Source organism: Melanostigma gelatinosum (assembly GCF_949748355.1).
Source record: "Melanostigma gelatinosum genome assembly, chromosome: 15".
NCBI classification, from domain to species: Eukaryota; Metazoa; Chordata; class Actinopteri; order Perciformes; family Zoarcidae; genus Melanostigma; species Melanostigma gelatinosum.
The window spans coordinates 12,154,103-12,181,204 of NC_136648.1; the positions used below are offsets into that span (position 1 = coordinate 12,154,103).

The window sequence follows — 27,102 nt, forward strand, 5'->3', positions numbered from 1 at the left end:
TCAACTTTAAGTTTCAAATACATAATTTTATGCTTTCATAGGACCACAACAACAACATTTTAATATTTCTTTCTAACGTAAACGTTGTCTATCCGGTGGTTTGGTAGCTTATTTGGCTTTTATTCGAACGATAATGTGAACTAGCTACCCACCTGTTGATATAGAGCATCTTTGTTTACGTTTAGCATAGCTAGGCTAGCTGCTCTTTTCCCAACGTACACACACGTTGGACGTGTTGATTGAACTGGAAGCTAACAAGTCAAGACAAGTTGTTGATAAACTGAGGTCAACATGTAACTTAGCTACTCATTAAGCTAATGTTTGAGGAATCTGCTTCGACTGACGGAGCTCAGTCTGCAAAGTGGGGGACAGAAATTGAGGTGAGCTAACGTTAACTGCATGACATAACTCACATTCACACAGTGAAACAGCTGTTGGTAGCCAACAGTTACAACACCACTTCTTCCACAGAGTAAACCTACATATATCAGTTGAGGACATTACAAAGAGTTTGTATGATGCTGTATTTGACCCCTTATCCCCTCTCGATTCCTTCTTCACTGATTTGACAATCTATAGTCAGGCAGTTGGACGTGATTACAGAGGTGAGGGTGAAGAGTGCTGATTCCCTGAGCGTACAAGACCTGCAGACACCTGATGTTCCTCCATCGCAGTGAGGCTGTGTTTGCCAGGAGAGGCCTCTTAGTGGGACAGCTGAGAGACGTGGGCTTGTTGGCAGTCTCAGCCCACCCTTCTCTAACTCTAAGGTGAGAAAGAGGATATTTGTGAGTTAAATAATAAGAAACAACCATCCAGATGTACTTTACGTCACCTATCACATTGTCTCGTGTTACATACTGTATGTGTGCAATAGTTTAAAACTGGTAATTCTTCCCACGACAGAAAACATTGGAGGGTAGATAACTTAAATTATATTTACATTGGGTATGTATGTAGGTTATCTGTAAAAACTATCTCATAACCAAAACATAAATAAACAAACCACTTCACACCCCTTGCCATAAATTCACACACCTCTCATCCACATCCGTGTTCTCCCTCCCTATTCAGCCTGCCTCATTCAAGGCCAGGTCATTAGGGATGGAGTCCTATTCTTCGAGGAAGAAAGGGGGCTGTGTGCGTCAGGAGAACGCCTGTCTGACCATGCAGGATGAGCAGCTCATCAGTGACCTCGATGCTATGCAGTATGAATCGGCCACCTCCAAGTCTCAGGTACGACGATCATCCCTACGCAGATGATTTGGGTGGATAAAGGTGCAATCTTTAACCAGTGTATCTTGTGTTTCATCTCGTGTGCTGCAAGTAGCGTGAAGTCAGAGTTATTATTTCTCAGTGTTTTGTTGAGACATTGGCAAAAGAGATCTGTGATATTAATAAACAGAAGCTGTTGTGGATAAATATGCTGTGTGTGTGTTTTGTTTTTTAGGTCTGCCTCAGAGGCCCCAGGATAGGGGTTCAAAATGGTGTGGCAGTCATGAGTGAGCAGATTCGTTATCTTGAAGCAAAGCTGGAGACTCGAGCCACAGAACTAAAGTAACCCGATTGACCTCAGCATAGACTGCTCTAGATTTAGTTCATTCATTCATGTCATTTTAATGTGGCAATTGCGTGCTTATTTATATACACTGGATACTGAATTGGTGTTATATAATGTGCTATGAGGCATAGTCAGTCGTTCATAATACTAGAATTGTCTTTCGACCTTTGAAACTATTCCTGTTAATACTGAAGCAATAATGTGTGATTATTGCTTCAAATGATTTTTCTTTTTTCTTCTTTTTCTTGAAACTGTGAACCTCTGATTGAACCGAGTATTAATACCCTGACTAACTGGCCTCGTCTTTGTTTCCCAGGGCTGCAGAGCTGAGGGCAGACTGTAGCCAGGAAGCAGCAGCTCGCGGGGACATTTTGGTGGCGACTCTCACTGACGAGCTGAGCGCGCTCAGAGAAGAGCTGCAGAACAACGCAGCGCTGGGCAAACGGTGATGCTTTTATCTGGGCTTGCCTTCTGCACACAATTTAATTTCATTAGACTACAGATTGCAGTTCTTCTGACATTTTTGGAAACAGCATGTCTACCACATGAAATGGATCTGCTACAATGTCTTTTGTCTCATAATTGCGTTTGGTACCTGTACATCCATATTTTTATTTAACTATATGAAGTGATCGACTCTGACCTGGCGTTGAAAAACATAATCAGATATTTTGTTGAATTATTAATATTGCTTTAGTACTTAATTTCTACCTCGTCCCTTACAGGGCTGAGCAACAAAGGAACCAAGCACTTCAAAATGCAGAGAAACTCAAAGAAGCCTTCAAAGACTATAAGGCGACCATTTCCTTTAAACTTAAGAGGGTATATTTGATTTATTTGAAGGAGTTCATTGTTTAGGCATATACATTTTATAATAACTCCTTTTTTGTTGCACTTTGATGGCATAAAAGTGTTTTTGAATGTTTTTTTTTAAGGTGATGGAGAGTGAGAGCAAACTAAAGGAGAGTCTTGTTGAGTGTGACAGAGAAAAAGAGGAGTTGGAAATGAAGTGCACAGTGTTGGAGAAAGGAAAGGTAGAACAGAGCCAAACAAGTAGGTGTGTGGGATTATTGTTCATTTCATTGTTTGTGGTGTACATTGTTTTCTTTGTTTGTAGAAACAGAAATAAATTGGACGATTTCTGATGTTTCTCATTATCACTCACATTTTTTCAGAAGAAATAGCTTTGATTTGCTGGGTAACATCTTTTTTTTGTATCACTGATCTTCCCCCATGTCTGCCTCCCAGCCAGCTGAAGGAGGAGGGGAGGCAGGTCAAGTCTGCGGCTGCTGGCCTCCAGACTCAACTGGAGGAAGCCGGACAAAAGGTCCTACATCTTGAACGACAGCTTATAGAGCGGGGCGCGGAGTTCAGGGAGCTGGCCTCTCTGCGAAAGGAGCTAGAGAAGCTGCGCACTCTGACCCAGAGCCAGGAGCAGAGGGATGCCCAGAGCCACAGGGAGGCTCAGCAGAGCCAGGCGGAGCTGGCCGGCCTGGAGGCCATACTGTCCCTGCTGCATCTACGAGAGGTGGAGAGGAATATGAACACACACTCACATTGTTGTTTGTGTTCTCGTGTCACAAGATTTAGTTAATTCTCCCGGAATGTTTGACCGAAGGGATTGTTACATCATCAGTTTTTTTTATTTGCCCAAACCTGTTTTTGGTGTCGTAGCAGAAACTGTCCAAAACAAGTTTCCATATTTATCACTGATCTTGCACAGGCGATGATATGATTGTTGTTGTTTTTTATTTCAGGGTGCTGTGGAGACACTGTGCGTCAGGCCCTGCATGTTTCCCCCAGTGAACTATTTAGGAACAGGACACCTACTGAAGCTGAAGCCAGGTATGCTGACAGACCGCTTGTGTACTTGATTACGTTCTGTGTTATCTATACCTATATACAATTCTACCCATCTTTCTTTTGTTCTTAGAGTGAAATAATTTTGGGATTATTAGAATTTAATATAGTTAGAATGAGAGACTCATCCTGTTTTGTGCTTTAGGTAAACAAAATAATTTACAGATGGATTTATGATTTTATTGATTTTATTACAGATCAAAACAAGAATAACCAATAAAATAAACAGAAACATATACAGCAAATTCTCAGTTCACTAAATAAATAAATAAATATTACATGATAGGAAAGGAGTAGACAGAAGTACACTTGTATGGTTCCACCCCTTTCATCTTATATCTTAAAATAAACTTTATGCAACGGATTTATTGATTTACACACAAGTAGAAAATGGCGTTTCAATGCAGGTACCACATACTGTATACTTTTCTCGAATATATGACGTAAATATTAGAAGCATTCCTGTCCTTTCTTTCCACGTCGCTCCATCCTTGCAGGTGAAGGCTACCAGCAGCTGCTGCGAGTGCTGCAGTCGATGGAGGCTGGGCGGACCAAACAGAGCAGCCTGGTGGAGCGGCTTCAGGAGCGTTTGAGCAGAACCCAGGAGGAGATCTCCTCGCTGCAGAGCTCCATGAGCCAGAGAGCCTCCCACTACCAGAGCCTCCACACGGAGCTGCTGGACAAAGTCAGCCAGGCCACTGACACAGAGAAAGAGGTGATGTTTCACCCCCTTTCACAATCTCATCTATCTTTTGTGTTACTTAAGCACAACCTGATGTCCTGCTTGAAGTAGATTAACATTCCTTCTATGTGCTCAACTGTATTACTGTTTTTTTCAGAGAAATTATAATTTTTCATTTTCAAGTTTTTTACAAAAACCTTCTCAGCCAATAAAAGTGACAATATATAATGTATTTATCATATAATTTTTTTATTATCATTTTTATAAATATTCTTTACAATTTTACTGAGCTTGAGAGCTAATTATTGGTTCTTACAGATTGTTTGTTTTTTTGTCTCTGTTTCACTTCAGTTGAAAAGAAAAAGTGCTCGTGTGGCTTCGCTGGAGAAACAGTTACAGGAGAAAACCTCGGCCTACAGTCAAGCTGCACTGACCAACACTGAGCTGGAGAATCAGCTACTGGTACAACGCCCACACTTGAGCTATCATTGTATTAGGTTTTCCCTACATGATTATCGTGGCCAAAAGAGTATGTGTTTTGTCTCAAAATACGAGTGTAGGGAGAGAGAGTCTGTAGCTATAACTGTACAAATCGCACAACAAAGAACAGTCGGCATATCCTGCAGACTCGGCTGTCTAACACCCAACACCCTTTTTTACGGAAACGGGGGAGACAAAGCGAGAACGGAAAGGAATTGAAGAGGCACTGGATTGTTTACACAATATTATCATATGAGTATTCTGAACATGATATCAGTATTTCTGATATTTTTTAAAGATCATGTTATTTTAACACGGGTATATCGCTACACTCCTTCCCACTCACCCAAACATTGTTTTTTCTTTCATGTTTTTGCCGTGTTTTTATTCCCTGATGACATCACTAAGCCACAGTCAGGCTGTCTTTGAACATAACTGTACATCTGCCAAAGGCTACGAGTTTTAGTCCTGATTCACAACTATTTGTGACTTGAGTCATGTGTTACAATGTGAGTGTGTTCTCTAAATCCACCGTTTATACTCTTAACAGGAGAGAACCAGCACCGTTCAGCATTACCAGTCGCTGATGACCAAAAAGCAAAGAGAGTACCAGCAGTCTTTGGACAAGTGTCAGAAATCACAATCTCAACAACTCACGGAGCAACAGCACAGAATAGAACTGGTGATATACAGCTACATCTTTGTCTCGCTCAACTGAACCTCCAGCACCCTCTGTTGCTCTTCAGTTCATTTCAATTCAGTTCAACCAAACTTAATTTCATTAGCTACAAATGAATGCACGTTACGGTATTATTTGAGTTAATTTGCACCTAGAAACACTGGCTGTGACCATTACCTGGAGTAGTAAGTCAGAGTATATTCTCTCTTCTGCAGTTGCAGCAGTCTGCGGCGGAGGCTCATTCCCGGATGTTGGTGATGGAGCAGGAGCTGAGCTCGCTCCGGAGGCAGCGGGACGATGCTCATGACGCAGGTCTTCTGCTGCAGAGCTCCGTGGACCAGCTCACACAGGTCAGGACACTTCTACCAGTATGCAGGATCCTATCAGTGCATGTTACTACCTTCACTGGTTAAAGCACGGGAACAGCATTTTCAGACTTAAGTTAAAGGCACAACAACTATAATTCAACCCATGTGTCTGCTTTGTTTGTATTTTTATTAAATTTCAGCAGCGGCAGGTTGAAGTAAGACTCAACGAGGAGCTGCTGCAGAGTTTCACAGAGCAGGCGACTCAGTCTGCTACCAAGGTCTGTACACATGTTTGGTTACCGTAGATGAAACACTAATAACGTACATTGAACTGTGTGAAAACATCTGGCAGAATTCCACCATAACCACTAATATGCACCATCCACGACCTCTGTTTGTGCATCAGGTGTGCGAACTGCAGTCGTCTCTGTCGGCGTGTAGAGAGGAGCTGAACTTGCACCTGCAGCAGATGGACGAGATGAAGAAGAGCTATGAGAGCGAGCTGCAGAAGAACAAACACAGGGTACAGTGCTGCATTCAACGAGACAGTCTTTCAAGCTTGGAGATCGACTGTTTGCAAGAGGATTTGCACACACTCATATCTTTGATCTTACCTCAATCCGGCTTATCCTCTCCCCTGTTCCTCCCTCCTCAGGTGTCCTCTCTGCAGGAGAAGCTCCACGGGGCCACTCTGGTTTACCAGAGCTCCAGTGAGCAGAACCTGCAGCTGCAGCTTTCTCTCCAGCAGCAGCAGACCATGCTGACCGAGAGCACTGCTCACATCTCTGAACTGGAGGAAAGTCAGAGCCAGCTGCAGAAACAGGTACGTTGGAGACAGTTAAACTACCAGGTGACACTAACAGGAATGCTGTGTTTGTATTTCACTTCTAATGTCATTAAAAACTTCACAGGCTGAGCTGTTTTAGTGCACAAAAACAAATCAAGACATTGAACTTGCACCAACTCAATTCAAACGAGCTCCATTCGTAAATCCTCGTTGAGTTAAAGTAAATGGAGGCCAGGTTGAACAACAGAAAAACTTGATCAAAACAGCTTTGCAACCTCTCGCACAACTCTATAATCCAAGTCTCATTCATCCAGTCGTATGCTCTGTATTTACCAAACACATTTTCGCTAAAACTTTACGATTTAAAACACTTCCTCCACTGTCGCCTCGTGCGTGAGTCCGTGCATGAGACGCTGGTGGCGGAAGTGTTTGGGAAGTACAACGTTTTCTTTCAAGGACTCAAGGACCGTGGGCCACTGTTGATGACTGTTTATCCTACTTTCTGTTAATTGTTTATGTATTAGTGAGCAATAAAAACTTTACGTTTTGTTTTTAGAATTGCTTGATCCTGACCAGACGGACAATAAACACCACTATTTAGTTTTATTTGGGTTTTGTGACGCGTCCACTGCTTCCAGTAAGGCCTCTTTAGAGGGTGACGGGAGAACCGGCGCACAAGGATTTTAATTTCTTTGTAGAGGTCACAATCCATCTTCCCTGTGATTGAGTGTTACCGTTGAATTGCAGCTTCAGTTTAAACCATTTTATTCTCCCAAAATTAGTCTCACACAACGGTCTCCATTCAGCGAGCAGAGCTGTACAGGGACAGTAACATGGAGCCTCTCTGTACACAAAGTTCTGATCTGAGCAAATGACAAGACATCTGTGTACTTGTGCTTGTTTTTGTTTTGAGTAGTAGATCAGGTCTGCACTACAAAACAATGTTGCTCTCCAAAAAGTTAGAATTTCTGGGACCAGAGTTTCTTTAGTGTCTTGAACTGGATGTTCTGTTTGTAAGAAAATAATGATGGACGCTCATGTTGTGTGTGTGTGTGTGTGTGTGTGTGTGTGTGTGTGTGTGTGTGTGTGTGTGTGTGTGTCCGCAGGTGTCCAGTCTGGAGCAGCAGCTGGAACGAGCTCGGGCCGCTCTGCAGGCTGAGGTGAGGAACAGAGAGCGCGACAACCAGGAGAAAGACAAGGACCTGCAGGAGATGAACCAGCAGAGCAGCCATCTGTCTGAGTCTGTCGGGTAAGAAGACCTGTTCACACGGGGACCCTCACGGTCCACTCTCAGGAAACTGGAGTCTTTTTAATCGGAGTTAATGGAAGTGTTTACGTATAAGGACTATTATTGTTGACTTATCACTATTTTAAAGACATAAACTATGTCACCAGTGCTGTAAAAGAATGATTTAGAATATTACAGTCAATGCCAAATATTTTTGAGATTACTTTGGTTCACACTTCAGTAGTTGTTTGTTTATTTGTTGTTTGTTTATTTGTACTTCAATATTTCCCCCACACTTGTACTTTGTATGGGGCTTTTGTTAGAGTCTATTTTCGAACATAACATTTTTATAAGCATGCTGTTCTTCTTGACCTGCATCAAACGCCTCGGTCTGTGAGACAGTCTTATGATTACACCGCATCCTATTTGTCTGTAGGCATGAAGCAGCCCTCCCCTCCTCGCCCCTACAACCCATACATGTGTGTATATAAATGGGGATCTTACTTGTTTGAGACTTGGAGATATAAGCCTGATTCTGCATTCTGCAGTGCTGCTGGTTAGTTTCATTTTTCGGCCGTTTTAAAAGCTTGTTGATAGGTGCCATCATAAGGCATGTCTACTCAGCTCAGTTAAGCTACTCTAACAGTTCTGGAGGGGTTTCTCTAACTCTACGATGGGAGCCGTGCTAACATTGAGGTGAGGAAATGGACGTGATGCTGCAACAACAATGCAATGTGTATTCTGCTGAACGCTTTATGTGTATTTTTTCCTGTCGTATGCCTTCCCTTCATTGCAACGCCTTTTCTGAAAGCGTATTTGTTTCATTTAAGACTTTTAATCACTTGATGATTGTTTTATGTGTTTTTCTCTTTGTTCTTCCTGCAGCCACCTGACATCAGAGATGACAAAGTGTCGAGGGGAGCTGGTGTCTCGAGATTCGGAGCTGCAGCGTTTGAGGAAAGATGTCAACGACCAGATTTCTCAGATCAGCCGAATGGACGAAAGCCTGCAGCACATGAAGAGGCAGCTCGACAGCAAGAGTGACACGGGTATGTTGCAGTGCAGGAGATTTCAGTCCCTTTTTATTTGACTAGATTATATAGATTTAGCAGAGAAGAGACAATTGAAGCCAGAGCTACACAGCTCCGGTTTCAAAATCTGAATCTCTCTCTCTTAACATTTCTGTCTTTTCCTTCTTCTCCCTCCCAGTGATGGATCTGGAGGAGAAGCTGCATCGCCGTGAGGCCGACAGGCTCAACTGTGTCCAGCGGGCCCAGATCCTGGAGGGGCAGCTTCAGGCGGTGCAGGGAGAGTTGGCCGAGACTCTGGAGCAACTACGGGAGCTCAGAGATGTTCTACAAAGAACCCAAACCGTCGCAGATGAGCGGCAAGCCTCGGTGGAAAAACTGACTGTCCGACTGAGGTGAGGTTACGCCCTCATGTGAAATATCCTGCACACGGGGACGAGGGACAAGCCTCGGATGGAGATGACGTCCATGTGCTGTTGCTCAGATAAGATCCTCCACTGGATCCGGCTCGTCTGTGTTCGAAACAATGCCACGCCCAGTTACTCAGTAACTGTTTTTTTTGTTTTTTTTGGAAATGTGTGTTAGTTTCTGATAAGCGATTGAATTAAAGTGTGTGTGTGTGTGTGTGTGTGTGGCTTCACAGTGATACCCAGAGGGAGTTGGAGGACAGAACTCACGAGGTCTTAGACATGGACAATGCACTGAAGGAGAGACAGGGGGAGCTCCAACAGAGAGCACAGCTGGTACAACACACACACATACCTTTTTTGGTTTATTTAATTTTATTTGCAGGATATGTTTTGCTACCATCCCTCTACTCGTCTGTTTTATTTGTGTGTTTTTTGTTTTAATCCGTCCCCGTCATCCTCAGCTGGCTCAGCTGGAAGTGGTGATCAGAGAGCACAAGCAGGAGATGGAGAGGAAGCTGGAGTCTTTGCAGCAGAGCCTGCAGGCCAGAGAGAGAGAGCTGAGCGACGCACAGAGGGAGCTCACGGACAGAAGCATGAAGGTCAGGAGCACACACGGAGCAACAGGAAATGTTAAACCAACTCGGCCTTCAAAGACATTTGGAGAGAAAATGTTTGACGAACTGAATGTTTAGAGCAGAAGCAGAACTCGATGTCTTTAGAGGAGAAGAGGACGAGAGATCTCCATCGGTTGATGGACGGCCAGCAGGAAGTGTGTTATCTGTACTTGGTTTGTGATATGTGACATTTGGTTCACATCAACAGTGCGGTCAGTGTGTGTGAAGCTGTAAACGGAACATTAAGAGGGAACACTGAGAAAACGACATAAAGATAAAGTTCAATCATAAACGTTCACACCATTTGAATCGCACCAGGTGTTGTGCTGCAAAATGGATTATTATGACTTGTGTTAAGTAAATAGATGATAAACAAAATATATACATTTTTTTTATAAATGGAAAGTAAAACATGTTTATTGACAAAGCCATTAGATTAACAAAATAAATCGGATTACCCTAAAACCTGAATGTAATAAAATAAAATAATTTATTTGATTATATTACTTGTTTAATTTAAGTATAATTTTGATTTAATTAATTCAAAATGTAAATAAGTGAATTACATAAACAAAATCAAATTTTAAATGAAATTGAATTTCACTGACAAAGATCAAATAAAATAAAAATAGATTTTAATTTCATGATGAATTCAAATTATTATGGAAAAATGGGAGTAATTCTAGATTTAGCGCATACTTTACAGGTAATCCACCGATTGGCCATGAAATAAACTTAATTTAAAGATCCCAGAACCAGCGCCGCAAAAAGTGAATTAATAAATGAAGTCAGACACTTACTTAAAATTAGGTGTGTTATTGTGTGTGTGTGTGTGTGTGTGTGTGTGTTAGGAGTCCCAGGAGCTGCATGTTTGTCAGCAAAAACTTCACACTTTACTGCAAGAACTTGAGGAAAGTCAACGTCACTGTGAGGCTTTGACCAGAGAGTTGGACGCCACGAAGCTGCAGACCAAAGAGAAGGTAGAGCCTTCAATTATTATTCATTCTTTGGTGTTCACGTTCAAATAAAAGAAGGAATGAGTTTTTGAGACAGACAGTTCTCCTCCCTTCATTGTGTGTGTGTGTGTGTGTGTGTGTGTGTGTGTGTGTGTGTGTGTGTGTGTGTGTGTGTGTGTGTGTGTGTGTGTGTGTGTGTGTGTGTGTGTGTGTGTGTGTGTGTGTGTGTGTGTGTGTGTGTGTGTGTGTGTGTGTGTGTGTGTGTGTGTGTGTGTGTGTGTGTGTGTGTGTGTGTGTGTGTGTGTGTGTGTGTGTGTGTGTGTGTGTGTGTGTGTGTTTGTCTTTGTATCCCGGTGGGGACTTTGACCTGACTGCACACAGACCCATGGGGACTCGTGTCACCGTGGGGACAAAAACTGAGGTCCCCACCGGCAAACCCCTCCTACAAGCTTCAGAACAGTGTCTAGACATGCCCCATGTAGTTTTCTCTGAAGTCCCCTGGAAACCATTTTTAAGAAAAAAATGTGTGTGTGTGTGTATGAATGCTCCCCTAGTGTATACACACTAGTACTGCAGTCCCCATGAGGTAGGCTGTTCTTGAAGTGTGTATCGCTGTTTGTCCACTCTCTATTGCCCCCTATTGGTCAAAAGTAGTATTACAGTTTGGGAATACACTTTAAATGTGTCTTTTTGACCAAAGATAAGCATGAATGAAATGCTACATTTGATAAAAAATAAATATATGTATAAATAAATAAATACTTAATATTAATATTGATATTATTTATATTGCTATAGTTTTTTAAAAATTTGCATGAAAACAACGATAACCATAATGTATATTGTCTATATATTTCTCATGTAAAATGCCTGTTTTAAGTTTCTTCCATACAATTTTAATGATATTTTACCACAATTCATTATCTCATCATTGATATTATTGACAATAACAACAACAATTATAATAATAGTCTATATTTGATTTATTTTGCCATGTCAGAGGTGTAAGATCAATAAGGTCTTGTTTTGTTGCACTGCTTTTTTAAAACTAACTTTTAAACAGTGCTCACTGTTCAATGACAATGATATTGATGATAACAGACAAATGCAGGTTTAGAGTTGTATCCATAAACATAAAATAGGAGTAGAAAAGACATTTTCCTTTAAATCAATACAGCAGGATGGTTTGAGGGGCGGCCATTTTCATGTGTACACTTACTATTGCGATCGTTATATTAGGCTAATCTCCGTGTAAACTACATATGGCAAGTTGCGGACTCACTGAGGAGAGGTTTTGCAGTAATGACTGAAAAGACAAGGGGAGTAGTAACATCACAAAGCATAGAGAGTCGCAACTTAATGCTTCATCCACACACTCTTGTACAGCGTGGGAAAGCACATTGATATAGCCAGATGCCGTTCTTGAAGTCGGATAAAAATAAGTCCCATTACTCCCATTATTCATTCACTTGTTGGCGTGTGTGTGGGCTGGTGTCAGCAATGTCTTGCTCCTTATTTATTTATGTTTTATGATTTTGGACTCTACAAAATTAATTGAATTATTTATTTATTATATCTTTAAGCATGTTATAGCATTCTGTGTCAGTTTTTGATTTGATCGTTCTATTATTATACTATTCAAATGCTATGCATCTTCTATAGTAGGTCTATAATACGCCAACTGAAACAGTATAGGGTTACGGTGGTGTGCTTGTATATTTACCCATAGTGTTAATACTTAAAGTGCTTTCCTGTTATTTGTAGCCTATAGTATCACTCTAAAACATATTTTACTGTACGATGCCTTCAGCCTGAAATCAACAGGGTGTGAGCTATTTATTCAGGTTTTAGGAGTAGCATATCAGACAGGATATATTACGCAGCAGGATAAAGAGTCGTGAATTTCTACATTGAATAAAATATACTAGGATAGTTTGGGTTTGGTTGTCCTCCAAGGATATTTGAATATTTTTGACTTATGCAGAAGTATGCAGAAGTATGCAGTTTGACATCATTTTGGACCACTATTACGACCATAGATAACGCTGCAAAAGCTAAGAGATAAACTTTCTGTATAGGGAGTTAGGGCGAGGGACTGTTAGACCCAGCGATGCTGCTGGCCACCAGCCCGCTGTTGTGACCATCTTCTGTAACTAGTGAAGCATTTAAGCATAGTGGAATTAGCAAGCTAGCTAACTAGCCAGTTGTCTAGTTTGCTAGCCAGCTTGCTAATTTAACAATGCTTGAATGCTTCCCTATTTACAGAAAATTAGCCACCCAAGTTGCTACTCATCTGGCTGGTGCTGAAAGTGGGCCCTTCTACATTTCACTCTTTGGTGTACCATGATTTATTTTTCGCACCAGCAGTTCTCACAAGCAGCTGCGAGCTCATAATGCTTTTCTGACCTCTTCATATCAGTTTCTCTGGATGAATCATGATGGCAATTCATAACAGTGCAGTGCCAGTGTTTTTGCACCGTGCTTAAGTATGCTTAGTATGATTTTACAGGGCAAACATTTCCAGAAGAAACAAAAGGTCAGACAAAGCCTGTGATACATGTAAATAATGGAATAACTCCCTGCCTGCTCAGGAGAAAGATAAGCTACCTAGCTCAGTAGCTAGCCATCTGTCTCTGGAGCTAAGTCTGCTCTCTTCCAAGCTGCAACAACACTTAGCCACACAGACGTGCGTTGTCATTATAACAACTAACTCTTCAATAGACCACGGAAAACCGTAAAATGTATTTCTATGGTGGCACCCCTTGTAGCTAGCAAAGCTCATTGTAAGTTGTTTTGTAACAACTAGCTATATGGTGGCTACAGGCCTCATTTTTTATTTTGAATATTCCCGTGGTGACCTTCTGATCTAATGCATGGAATCTGAGGATAAAACTCTCTTGCGCACAACACTATATATATACTATAGGAAGAACTTGGAGCAACATTGCATTGGGGTAAGGATAAAAACCCTGACTTTTTGTCCCGCCCTTCCGGACTGCCGAGTTACGATTTTCCAAAGTTCTGTACAGTTTCCCGTAGTGATTTATGGCATTTTGCATTCATTTGGCTTAAATAGACGTTCAGTTAATACCTAGAAAGCAATGGGCTAGCATGCTGACAATTTCACAGTAATTAAATCTTTCCACATAGATTGAGTGGTATGAAAATCAATGGGAAATTCCGTACACCTTTCCTGTAGTAATTTATGGCATTTTGACTTTATCTTGACTTTATTTGGCCTAATTTCCCCAGAAAAGAATGGGCTAGGAGGCTGACATTTTCACAGAAATTCAAGGTTTGCCCATTCATTAAATGGTATGAAAATCAAGTGGAAATTCCAAACACTTTCTCCATAGTGAACTATGGATTTTTGACCTAAATTGGCCTAAATTCGCATAGAGAACAACGGGCTAGGACCGTGAAATTTTCACAGCCAGTCGACCTTTGGCCAAAGACCACGTGGTATGAAAATCAAGTGGAAATTCCATATACTTTCTCCATAGTGAACTATGGATTTTTGACCTAAGTCGGCCTAAATTTGCATAGAGAACAACGGGCTAGGACCCTGAAATTTTCACAGCCAGTCGACCTTTGGCCAAAGACCACGTGGTATGAAAATCAAGTGGAAATTCCATACTTTCTCCATAGTGAACTATGGATTTTTGACCTAAGTCGGCCTAAATTTGCATAGAGAACAACGGGCTAGGACCCTGAAATTTTCACAGCCAGTCGACCCTTGGCCAAAGACCACGTGGTATGAAAATCAAGTGGAAATTCCAAACACTTTCTCCACAGTGAACTAAGGATTTTTGACATAAGTCGGCCTAAATTCGCATAGAGAACAACGGGCTAGGACCCTGACATTTTCACAGCCAGTCGACCTTTGCCCACAGATTAAATAGTGCGAATATCAATTGGAAATGGACTGTGTTTATTTCACCCAACAGAAAGGATTCGAACCAAATGACACTTATCTTCCCAAGTGGCCGAAAGCCAGTTTACACCAGTCTTTTCTCTAACTTTTTATACTTTAAAACGGGGTAGAGTTTTGAATCCTTTTCTCCTTCAAAGAGGGGCTCGTCACCATTACATACCTATAATCTGGACGTCGTAACTGCAAGTTAAGGTCCCCAAAAACAGCCACAAAGGGCTTAATTGGGGCCTTAATCCCTTATATTAGTGGATTTTTTGACATATGCAAGAATGGCCATAACTTCTCAAATATGGATCCCAGAACCCACATATTGTGGACACACATTGTGGACTAGGCCTACAATAGGATCACCTGAATAAAATCCCTCTAGATTATCTACAAAAGATTTTTGCCTGTATCAAACTCCGACTTCAGCATGGGGTACACGTCCCTAAACTGTACACCCTGTCGCACTCTTGGTGAGATTAGACCAACTTTTACTTCTGAAGATGTCAGAGCCCTGCTTTTTTAATATGTTGTAGACAAGCCCCAATGAGGCACATTCAAGTTGGATGGGACTCCCTAGCACTTAGCATGCCTGCGCGGGAAGAGGGGCAGTTGGCCTACATTTGAATGGGGCATTTTGAACGATAAAATGAATGGAAAGTGATTACCCAAACGGCCCATCCTTCAACTAGTCATAACTTCTCACAACATGGTTGAATTTGATGGGATATTATGAACTGGGTAAACTGGGTGAGATGGGTGAACTGGGTGAGATGGGTGAACTGGGTGAACTGGATGAGATGGGTGAATTATGGATTTCTCACCGAACTCGGCCCAAATTCCCATAGAAAGCAATGGGCTATGACCCTGAAAATTGAACGGTCAGTTGACCTTTGGCCAATGACCATGTGGTATGAAAATCAAGGGGAAATTCCAAACACTTTTCCCATAGTGAATTATGGATTTCTCACCGAACTCGGCCCAAATTCCCATAGAAAGCAATGGGCTAGGACCCTGAAAGTTTAACAGTCAGTCGACCTTTGGCCAAAGACCATGTGGTATGAAAATCAAGGGGAAATTCCATACACTTTCTGCGATGGTACACTTTCTGCTATGGTAAACTCCGTACACGTAGAAATTACGGCCTTTTGACTCAATTCTGCCTAAAGACACCTAGAAAACAATGGGCTAGGAGGCTGGAATTTTCACATTAAGTCAACCTCTGCCCCCAGATGAAATGGTCTGAATATCAACGGGAAATTCTGTACAGTTTTCCCATAGTGATTCATGGCATTTAGCATTTATTTGGCTTAAATAGACGTTCAGTTAATACCCCTAGAAAGCAATGGGCTAGCACGCTGAAATTTTCACAGTCAGTCGGCCCTTGGCCACAAACCACGTGGTATGAAAATCAATAGGAAATTCGGTACACTTTTCCCGTAGTAATATATGGCATTTTTCTTCATTTTAAAGTTATTTGGCCTAATTACCCCATAAAACAATGGGCTAGGACCGTGAAATTTTCACAGTCATTCCATCTTTGCCCCATCGTTAAATGGTATAAAACTCAATGGGACATTCCAAACACTTTTCCCATAGTGAACTATGGATGTCTCTACCCAGATGACACTTATGTTCCGACATGGCCTTCAACAGTCTTTTCTCTCAAAATGTCCACTTTAATTGAAAGTAGAGATTTGATTCATTTTCTCCTTCAAAGAGGGGCTCGTCACCATTACACACCTATAATCTGGGCCTCGTAGCTGCAAGTTAAGGTCCCCAAAAACAGCCCCAAAAGTCAAAATTGAGGCATATGACCTCATCTTTCGGCCTGTTTTGGCAAGTGAGAAACGGGCCATTAAATCGTAGTGAAAGGTTGGAACTGCCTGATTTTTGCATAAATCAGTCGCCTGTGATAAGGTGATGCAGGATCTAAAGCGAGATATCTGTAGAACCTTGGGAAAGCTAACTTCCGGTAGCAGCATGCTAACGACTTGAATCCAATTGAACCTTGAAGAGGGTCCTGTTTTGTCCATCATATGTGAATTTCATCAAAGAAGGCCATTGACAAGTGTTTTAAAATTGATCAATATTAAAAAGTGGTCACAATCCAGATTTTACCAGTCTTTTCTCAAACTTTTTATACTTTAAACCAAAAACTTTATACCAAAAACAGCCACAAAGGGCTTAATTGGGCTCAATTGGGGCCTTATTCACTTATATTTTGGCATATGCAAGAATGGCCATAATTTCTCAAATATGGGTCCTAGAACCCCCAGATTGTGCACACACATTGTGGACAAGGCCTACAATAGGACCACCTGGAAAAAATCCCTCTAGATTATCCAGAACTGATTTTTGCCTGTATCAAACTCAGACTTCAGCATGGGGTACATGTCCCTAAGCTGTACACCCTGTCGTACTCTTGATGAGATCAGACCATCTTTTACTTCGGAAGATGTCAGAGCCCTGTTTTTTTAATATGTTGTAGACAGGCCCCAATGAGGCACATTCAAGTTGGATGGTACTCCCTAGCACTTAGCATGCCTGCGCGGGAGGAGGGAATTGGCCTACATTTGAATGGGGGATTTTGCCAGGATAAAATTAATGGAAAGTGATGACCAACTGCCCCATCCTTCAAATAATCATAACTTCTCACAACATGGTTGAATTTGATGGGAAATTGCTTGGCAACATTCCCCTTGATGACTTGAATAGGAAAATATTGCGGAAAAATCTGCAGACCCTCTGGAATGCTATCTCCTGTTAGCAGCATGCTAATGACTTGAATCTAATTGTACCTTGAAGAGGGTCCTCTTGTGTCCATCATATGTGAACTTTAGCATAAAAAGCCATTTACAAGTGTTTTTATTGCACCCAACAGAAACAGCAACATGTACACATCATTAACAGTCTTTTCATAATATGTTAGTTAAATACACATATAAATACTTCTGTTGAATACAATGGCTTGTAAATAGTTGTAGTTTCTATTTTATGAATATCAATGGTTGTATAATTTTTTAACAGTTCAAAAATGCTTCTATTACTTAACTTCATTAGAAATGCTTGTTTCATTTCAATGTCCTTTTTTAATTGAATTTTTTTTTTACATACTTTATACTAAATTCTAGTTGAGCAATAAAGTCTCAACTTAAGCAGGTATTTTATGTAATCCTTCCGTTTTAGTAATTACTATTACCTGTCTAAGTTATTAACAACGGCTGCAGACCAGGCCGAGCCTCAGAGCTCCCTCATGCTGATCGTGACCGAAGGAGTGGGGGATGGGTGAGGTTACGGTGGGGACAGTCAATGTCATGTTCTGTGTAAAGTACCTTAAGTTTCATTGCTGACATTACACAAAACCTGACGTTTACCATCATCATGGGGACCATGGCGTGGCCCCTCCCCCATCAGTGCATGCGCCCGTGGAGAGGTGACTCACTGCCTCAGACTGTCGAGCGGCTCCACACACATGTAACTTGACGGGCTAGCTGTGGAACCTGGATGGAAATGGTAAGTTTTTAATTATTGTCCTTGCTCCTAATGTTGGTACATGTACTGCCATATAAAAAGAGCTGTTGCAATGTGCTGGAAGTTAACCGAGATGGACAGCTAATATTAGCTAACACTAAGCTAACATGTGCAGCTAGCATGTGCAGCTAACAGAGCTGTGAGTGGAGCTGGGTCTGGATAAAGGTGGAGGTGGGTCTGGATAAAGGTGGAGGTCTGAACAGACGTGAGTGCAGCTTCCTGCTGTCACAGTGTTTTAACACATTGATATTCAGGCTAAATGTAGCCTCTGCTCCAAGGAGATGAACTACAGCAACAAGGGCTCACATGTCCTCTCATCACACTGTTCACTGTTTCGGGCTTGTCACCTTTTTCACTCATGAGTTTGCAGGTATGCGATCTGAGACCAGCCTACCGTTAACGGAAGGCTGGACAACTAATTACAGTTAACTACAAATGGATAATTTACACATCGTGGGGCTTTTTTTTAGTCACAAAATGATATTTAGATATTGTTTAGAATTTATATTTTATCATCATTATCTTTTCCCACAGAACGTGAATATTATGCTCAACAAAGAGACATATTTAACATATTGAGTCAAGGTTAACTTTAAAAAAAAGTATTTCTTCACATGTAAGCAGATATTGTAATTCAAATAACCATGGGTATTGAAGTAGAATATTTAGCCTCATACTTTCAGAAATAAGTAGATCACCTTACTATAATGCAGCCTATAAGACCAGAACAAATTACTTTTAATTTCAGTCAAAATGTAATAATAGCAGCTCAGGCAACAATTTTAATTACACAAAATTCTACCACTGCAGCTTGAAATACTGAGAAAGTCTTTTGTAATAGTGGAGAATATTATACTGAATACTTCAGGGAGTCTATTGGTTTCAATCCCAAACTGATCATACTCTCAGGGTTTAAATCATATAACTATGTAAAAATAGTCTAGACGCAAATGAAACACATTTTGACCCATCAAAGATGATGTTGAAGTTATTAGTTCATCGTAAACCATATTAACATTTCTATCCTCTAATATATTTGCAGGCGCTGATGTGACAGATGGCTTTAACCCTGAACAGACCAACGAGGTAGGATATGTCATCTTCTTTGGGTTCTTAATTGACAGTTAACCTGCTCGACTGTGAATGTCGAACAGAAATCAAAACAATGCTAGAGTAATTCATTTCTTACAGACTACAGCTAGTTAATCACACATATTAGACTTCCATTATTACGACAGTGTTTCCCACAAGGAGAAATTAAATAGTTTGCACTGCAGCCACTTATTCATAATGTCTGATGAAATATAAGTTGTAGTATTTGTTGTTTGGTTGTGTATTATTTTATTTATGTAAAACAGTGTCGATTGGTAGGTAGGTAGGTAGACTGGTAGGTCGACTGATAGGTAGGCAGACTGGTAGGTTGGGAGCCTGTCTAAACATTACAAAAAAATGATTTGTTTTTCAGGAAGAACACCAGCGGTCCAGTGACAATACCGATATTCTTGACCCCACTCCAGCTGATGTCGATGAGGACACAAGTGTTCCAGAGCTCATGAGAACCGACAGTGGAGTTGTAAGTTTATTTGCAAAACTTCACATTCTAACATGAAAAGGGCCATGACATCTGTCAGTTTACAGGAATCAGGGTAATATTTTCAGAGGCTGTGATGATTATTGAAAGCGGTAATGTGAAGTGCCACTACGAGACAAAGCACAAGTCTTTTGAGCTAACGTCTCGCATCTCAAATAAAGGCACAGGAAAATAAACCTAAGAGCCCAGCACTCAATTTCTTTTCTAAACATGTTGCCTAGTTTTAGTCTATTGTTTTGTCTTGACATTTATTATTGTTAAATGCTTGTGATTTTACAATGAAGAATATCCAAGTCTAATCCTTTCTTTTTTTAAGCTCAACAGACAAATGCTCAGAGACAAAAGAGAACCTCTATCAAGTTCTGAGTACAGTGATGAGGATGATCCACATCCAGCCAAAGGTAATATTTCGAGTAAATGTGAGGATTGTGAAAATTTCTGATAAAATATTTCTCTTGGAAAGAAAGCACACACTGTCCAGGTACATTGCTAGCCTTAATCATTTGCATGCCTTTTACCTTGCCTGTATTATTTATTGATTTATTTCCAATCACTTTCCCTAATACAGTTTCCTTAAAATACCACATGAGTGTTTATTCTGTGGGCACCAACAGATTGTAGACACTATTTGATTGGATGTATGAAATTAATTGAAAGTCTGTTATTCTCAGTTTTGCTTGTGTTTTAATAGGTAGTTTGGATGAAAAGATGCTGGTTGGAGAGGCCTCTGGTCAATCACACACAAAAAAAGGTAATCTTTTCAAAGTTTTTCAGTTTCTCACCTAGGATCAAGTTATTTAGTGAGTCCACTGACATGAGAATACATTTTATAGATTCTCTATCCAAAATAGAAATAAACTAATAAACTATCATGTATCGTTATGTAGTATGTAACTTAGTTAATACGTGTATTAAGTAGTTCAAATGAGCTCCACCTTTACCAGCTGCAACATTAAAGTGATACATTCATTAATGCATCGATAATTATTATCCAATGATTTCAGCCTACTATAAATATATTATTTTGTCCATTCTGCATAGTGAGTATACTTTAACTTTCAATATTACTCTGTGCGTTTCTATCACGCACCTGGTTTTTGTGTGCCCAGGTTTTGAGGCTAATGAAACACCATATTAAAGTAACTGGCATCATTACGTAAGGAAATATAATTTCACATCATCCAGTATATTGAATTCAGAATCATCTATGTAAAGGACTCATTTGTTCAGGTCAGTAGATCTCATCTAGTCCTAAATCACATAATGTCCTCTGGACTAAATGGACAATGACCAGTTGTTTTAAATGAAGTACTCCACTTGTGTCATGTAATACTGAAGCTAGTGTTAGTAAACCGTGTCTTTGTTCATACTTCTGCAACTACCGTCTATATTTCTGCTGCGAGTTCTATTTTTGTATTAGACACTGTTGCTCCAAATACTTATGTTACTGCAACTACAGGTTGTTCTACTCGTATTTTGTGTACTGCTACAGTCAAGATCGATACAACATTATAGCCTCAGTACTTGCTGGTTTTTGAATAACATTAAATTACTGTCTCATTTTATTCAGGGTCATCACAAACAAAAAAACAGAAGTGGACCAACGACGAAATCCAGGCTGTGGAAAAAACACTCATGGACCACATCAGATCTTGGAAGGTTCCTGGAATGCATTCAGACGTCACCACTAGCTCTCAAAGGAAGGAGGTGGGAGGCAGTGAAATTTTACACAAAAAACCGAATTGATGCACTAAAGCGAAAGTCTTTGCAAGAAAGGTAAGCTTTTACATTTGTGCACTATTGTGTTCAGATGGAAGACTACAGGTACAATCTTTGCTGGACATTTATGCACTTCTGTTGCTGGACGTTGTTCAATATTGTCAAATGGAAGGTTTAACAGGTTTTTTGTTTTTTTTGAAGAATTCATAATCGTGCCTGTTCTCTTTGACATTCCTCGTTTTCTTTGTTAAATATTTGAATATTTCTATTTGCGTTACGGCATTAAAGTTGTACGAATCTATTTTGTGATACACAAACATATTTTCGTTGTATTTTTTGTTATTTAAAACCATTTCACTACACTTAAAAAGTGTACATTGCAGTGCAGTTGTAATAGAAGTTGTACACAACAGTTGTGAGGCATTGAAAGGTTTTGAAACAGTAAGTGTTGAAATAATGTTTACAGAATTACAATTTAAGTATTGTAGTAGTCAAGTTCAGTATTTGTTTTGCAAGTGAAATACTACTTTGAAATATTATGCTGAGAGCATTGCAGTTGTGATACTGTGATATTCAGCTCCATCATTTGTAGGTTTTTTTTTCAACTGAAATACAAAGCACTGAATATCACAGTATCAAAACTGTAATGCTTTCAACTGTAATATTCAGTGTACTATATCTGAAAAATGCACAGAACTTTGAAATAAAGCTGTGAAGTTTGAACATTTCTGATTCTGATCTGACATTTACATTGAGTGGAGTTCAATATACACAGATGAGTCATTATACAATTACAACATTTAATGGTGAATCCACAAATGCAATATTAAATGAATTAACAAAATATAATACAGAAACAACTCTTTTTTTAAAATAAAGCTCTAGTTTCTATAAACTTACCCTCCATTGAATACCTTATATAGGCTTGAATACCTTATATAGGCTTGAATACCTTATATAGGCTTGAATACCTTATATAGGCTTGAATACCTTATATAGGCTTGAATTCCGTATATAGGCTTGAAAGACACATTTTTAACAGTGTCCCCTGGTGGTGGTTTGTATTATGACATGATAGGAGCGTCCCCGCTGGGATAGAAACACCAGACAAAAATTCAGTTTGTTAAATTTGAGAAGTTTTGATACTTGAGTTGATATTTTGGTTCCCAGGACCAAAACAAAATTTATGTGATGAAAAGTATGCCGTTATTCCATTCAGAAAATGAGGTCCCCACGCGTAACCTCTACACAGGCGTCCCCACCATGTAGCAAAAACGTGTATGTGTGTGTGTGTGTGTGTGTGTGTGTGTGTGTGTTTGCAGGAGGTCAGGCTGGGCGCTGTGGAGGAGGAGCTGGCTCTGAAGGAGGCCCGCTGGCTGCAGTTGGAGGCCGAGCTGCAGAGCACGGTCACCGCTTTAGAGCTGGAGCTGGACTTGGAGACGGAGCAGCACGGCAAGGAGGTACAGTACCGACAGAGGCTTCAAGCCTGGTGTTGTCTTCCTCCACGTAATGCATCAAATCAGTCTGTTAAAATGGAGACAACTAGACAAGTCAAGGTTCAGTTGAGAAGTTAAATTTTGGGATAGAAGATGTAAAGCTGTAGTGCAGTTGTTCTGCAAGACTTGGCTCTTGGCTGAGCATTAGATCCAATTAATGATAATAATTTGTGATAAGCTTGTGGTTTGACATTTTAAAATGATACTGTTATCACAAGTCATCAGTAGGCTTTCTATTTGCCTCCTTCCATCTACGTGATAACGGTCTCTCTGGTCGTCACTGTCTTTTCTTGTCTATTTTGCGTTCCTCTTTCTTTCTTTAGAAACGTCAACCCCACCGTGGGAGTTCCTTATTTTTTTTCATCTTCAGTTTCTCTTCTTATGACCTAATTTCTCCCACACACGACACAGCTGATAACGTCTTGATTCCTGCTATTTGTTTACTTTCTTGTAACCTCTGGGATTACTTGACCTGGTTACTTAAAAAGGTGGTGGATCACATTTTTATCAGAGCAGCATATCAAGCTGCATATCATTAAAACCAAACCCGTCTCGTCTTGTCTGCTTCCCTCCCGCCTCCAGCTGGAGTCCCTGCAGCAGACTCGCGGCCAGCTCCTCAAAGTCTCCGAGCAAATCTCCTGCACCATGCTCTCCTCCCAGGAGCAGCTTGCAGCTAAACTCCAGCAGAGCCAGAACCAACTGGAGGAAGCCAAAACCGAACTGGAGCAAACCAAGACGCAGTTGGATCGCACCCGCAACCAAGTCAGTCACTTTCAAACACAGAGAGACCAGACTCAGACGCAGCTCCTTCAGAGTAAAACCCAGCTGGAGCAAAGCAGGATTCTGTATGAGCAGACCAGAACCCAGAATAGTCACCTCCACGCCCAGCTGGAGCAGCTCAGCTCCCAGTTAAATCAAGCCAAAGTCCGGGTCGGTCCGCTCCAGACTCAGCTGCAGGCCTCCAAGAAGTCCATGGAGACGTCCAACGAGTCCCTGCTCATCGAGGTAGAGTTCTTAGACGTGTGAGTTGAAAGTTGCATTGTGGAAGTGTACCTTTACATTTTCTTTGTCCTTCTTCAGGATTCTGAATCGACCCATCTCCAAGCCAGGTTCTCCTGTCTGGAGCGAGCTGCTGACCGTACGCATCTGTACCATCACACAGTCTCCCTGCCCGCTCTGCACACACTCACACACTCTCCAGAGAACTCCTCCTCTGCCCACTTCCCTCCCGCCTCCCCACAAAAGCAGCAAACGACTCTCCCTTCTCAACACGCTCAGTCGAGTCGCCTCCTCTCCCCGACACACGCACGAACTGGCTCATCGCCCCCTGCTCACGCATACCTTCAGCCCGTCTCTTCCCCTCATCGGTCCAGCCAAAGCGAGAGCCACCAAACATGTGACTGGCTGCAGAGAAGCAGCATCGACTCCTCTCTGGATCTCCCTCTGAGTCTGAAGGCCACACTCGGGGAGGCTCTGGGCAAGCATCCGTGGGAGTCCATCTCCTCCTTCCCGGACACAGCGGACCACAGCTGGCAGGGCCTCAGCGACACGGAGGCCTCGGTGACCTCTGACCTCTCCTTCAACCCCCTCACATACATGGTGGACCGGCGGGATGACGTAAACCTCAACACGGACGCCACCTCCGTGCAGGAGAGAGACGATGAGCAGACGAGCGAGTCGAGGAGGGAGTCTGTGTGCACTCTGGTGGGTCAGGAGGAGGAGGAGGAGGAGGACATGAGTTCACTCACGGGGATGCTGAGGTTTGTTAACCAGACGTTAGCCATGCAGGAGGATCCTTCTTTATGGCGCTCCACAGGGCTGTCACAGACCGGACGCATGCTCACACTCCAGGTAACAACCCCACACCTGTCTGAGGTACAATGATTAGTCCGTTAATCAAAAGAGTGCTGCAGGAATGAGTCCTAAAACCTGTAAATGAGTCAGCATTTTTACCCTCTTCGGTTCCCTCGTCTCAAAGTCAATGACACCTTGTGCTCTAGGACATTATTATGGGTATTTATCACTTTTATCTGAGACTAAATGATGACTCAAGAGAATAATTGACTTCATCAATTTTACAATTTTTTACTCGCATAAGCAGTGAAATGTTTGCGGTGTAGAGACCAGCTGTGATACAGAAGAAGAGCGCTGCAGCAATATCAGACCGACGCTGACAAAACACAGCAGAGTACAGAAAAGAAAAGATCACATTTTAATCCGCTTCATTTTAGCCAATACAGATCCATTAAATGCCCCGATCGGCCCCGATACTGATCCTTAGTATTGGCTCAGGACAACATTCGCGAATCATTTACTAGATGCCACTGCATTAGTAGTTAATCACAAAATAACATACTTAGTTGTTATTTGCTAAGAGTTTAAAGGTCTTTACGCACTGAAGAATAAGCAAGAAGAAAATGGGAAGTACTCGCCGCTGATCGAGAAAACAGATTTCATGTTCCTTAATCTTGAAATCAGCATGGAACAGATATTTACAGCTTCCACAGATCATAGCGTTGGCGCGTCAGTGAGGAATGTTTCCTTTTCGCTTTTCAGAGGGACGTGAAGGAGACGTGAAGCTGTGTGGCCAAGGAGAAGTCGGACAAGAGAGGAGCTGTTTACATTGGTGTCATGCTTTTGTCAGGGTTCATGTAATATGCATTCCGTAACATCTCGTCATTCAGTCTGTCCCGTTGGTGTGTGTTATTGAAATCAAGCTGCAATACTGTGTGTCAGGGAAAAGATAAATGATGAGTTTAGATCACCACTACTCTGTTGAATGTTGAATCTTGCCCTAACCTAATATTTATATACGTATTCTACACCATTCTAAATAAGTTAAGTGAATAAAATATGTTTTTATAGAAGTGTTCTTGTCTGCCACTGTGTTTGTTATTTATTCTCCAGAGAAACGTGAAGCCCTGCGTTCACCAACATCTGTTTGGATGTTCCCATGCTGCTGCTGACTGTGGGGTCGTGTTACCAGAACAGCTGGCAGCTTCCTGTCCAGGAGAAGAAGTTGTGGCTCAGAGTCTTGGAGGGAGTCATGCAGAATCTAATAAAGACTCAAGCTGGTAATGGTGGATTTGGCGCTCTCGTGTAGTTTATATAAGAACAACATCAGACATGTTTGGGCTCTGGAGAGTTTTAGAATGAGTTTTACTCCTTTAGGCTTTAGCCTTCGGATGAAGTCCCGGTAAGACTATTTGTACAAAGCTTTAAAGATGTACGCAATCAACGTCCACTTCAGTCAAAAGCAGGGATGCATGTTTGTTGCACCTGATCTATATCTGGGTCCTTTCTAAAGGAACAGTTAGACAGTTCGACAAATGTGCTTTTGTGCGTTTTGCTTTCTTGCCAAGAGTTGGTCATGAGACTGTTCTATTGGTTTAATAACTGCTGCAGCAAGGATACAGGAAGTGGGGAAACAGACAACAACCAGTAGTACCATAAATTGATGTTTTATTGTTTATGTGCAGATTAAGTAAATGAGATATAATGTGTTAATTAGAGAGCTAGAGGTGCCGGGAGGTTGATTCTTTTTTCCCCTCCATCCCTGCTGCCAAATAGGAGGGGTGAGGGCTTTTCTGTATCTGTGCCCAGGGACACCTTGTCTTACAATGAGTCTCTCAAGACTACTGCACTACTGAGAGATCACACAGGACAATAGCAAAATAACCAAAATAATGGTTACATATGCCAGTCACCAGTCGAGCCCTGAGCTTTAATCGCTTGCTGCAGATCATAATGTTTGTTTTGGCATGCGGACCTGCAGGTTTCTTTAATGCTATAAATGACTCGGTGATTTCCTGCCTACACACGAGGGGTGCTGTTCATATTTACATTTCCTCAGCAGCAGCTATCGGAGGTTTTTTTTCTGTGTTTGTCTGCGATAGGAGGTGTGTGTGTGCGTGCATGCGTGCGCGCGTGTGTGTGTGTTGCTGCTGCTGCTGGAGACAAAGACTGCAATTTATTTCTGTCAGACCAACCTGCCTGTCCTCTAATGTAGTGGGGGTGGGGTGTCTAAAGTGACATCTTACATGCATTAACAGATCCCCCCCCCCCCCCCCCCCCCCCCCCCCCAAAGCTGCTGTGACTGGCCATTTTAGTTTTTAACCCTTTTCCATTTTGGAGCCTCTCTGTCTTTCTGCTTTCCTTTTCTTCAGCTGACTTTTTATGTGCCGACCATTTTCTTTAGGGGATGTGGTCTTTGTGGTATATATCGCATGCCAAGTAGCTGAGCTCTAGTTCTC

The 27,102-nt window shown here is 41.4% G+C and overlaps 1 protein-coding gene and 1 long non-coding RNA gene across 2 annotated transcripts; both read left to right on the forward strand.

Annotated features, from left to right (window-relative positions):
- The first annotated feature begins 52 nt into the window (after positions 1 to 52).
- ccdc18 (coiled-coil domain containing 18) lies at positions 53 to 25,721 on the forward strand. The gene is made up of 26 exons (XM_079285613.1): positions 53 to 380; positions 580 to 767; positions 1,072 to 1,233; positions 1,448 to 1,554; positions 1,875 to 2,003; positions 2,284 to 2,380; positions 2,494 to 2,615; positions 2,807 to 3,086; positions 3,316 to 3,403; positions 3,916 to 4,133; positions 4,452 to 4,562; positions 5,131 to 5,262; positions 5,475 to 5,609; positions 5,768 to 5,845; positions 5,974 to 6,090; positions 6,223 to 6,390; positions 7,461 to 7,603; positions 8,468 to 8,631; positions 8,792 to 9,005; positions 9,254 to 9,353; positions 9,482 to 9,619; positions 10,486 to 10,614; positions 22,676 to 22,813; positions 23,432 to 23,854; positions 23,930 to 24,700; positions 25,406 to 25,721. The coding sequence occupies exons 3-26, from the start codon at positions 1,102 to 1,104 to the stop codon at positions 25,424 to 25,426; spliced, it is 4,155 nt and encodes a 1,384-aa protein (XP_079141739.1). The 5' UTR covers positions 53 to 380; positions 580 to 767; positions 1,072 to 1,101; the 3' UTR covers positions 25,427 to 25,721.
- Positions 19,504 to 22,252, forward strand: LOC306789597. The gene is made up of 4 exons (XR_013772675.1): positions 19,504 to 19,616; positions 19,951 to 20,035; positions 20,326 to 20,385; positions 21,205 to 22,252. It is a non-coding gene; the product is annotated as an uncharacterized lncRNA (long non-coding RNA).
- Positions 25,722 to 27,102: the final 1,381 nt, after the last annotated feature.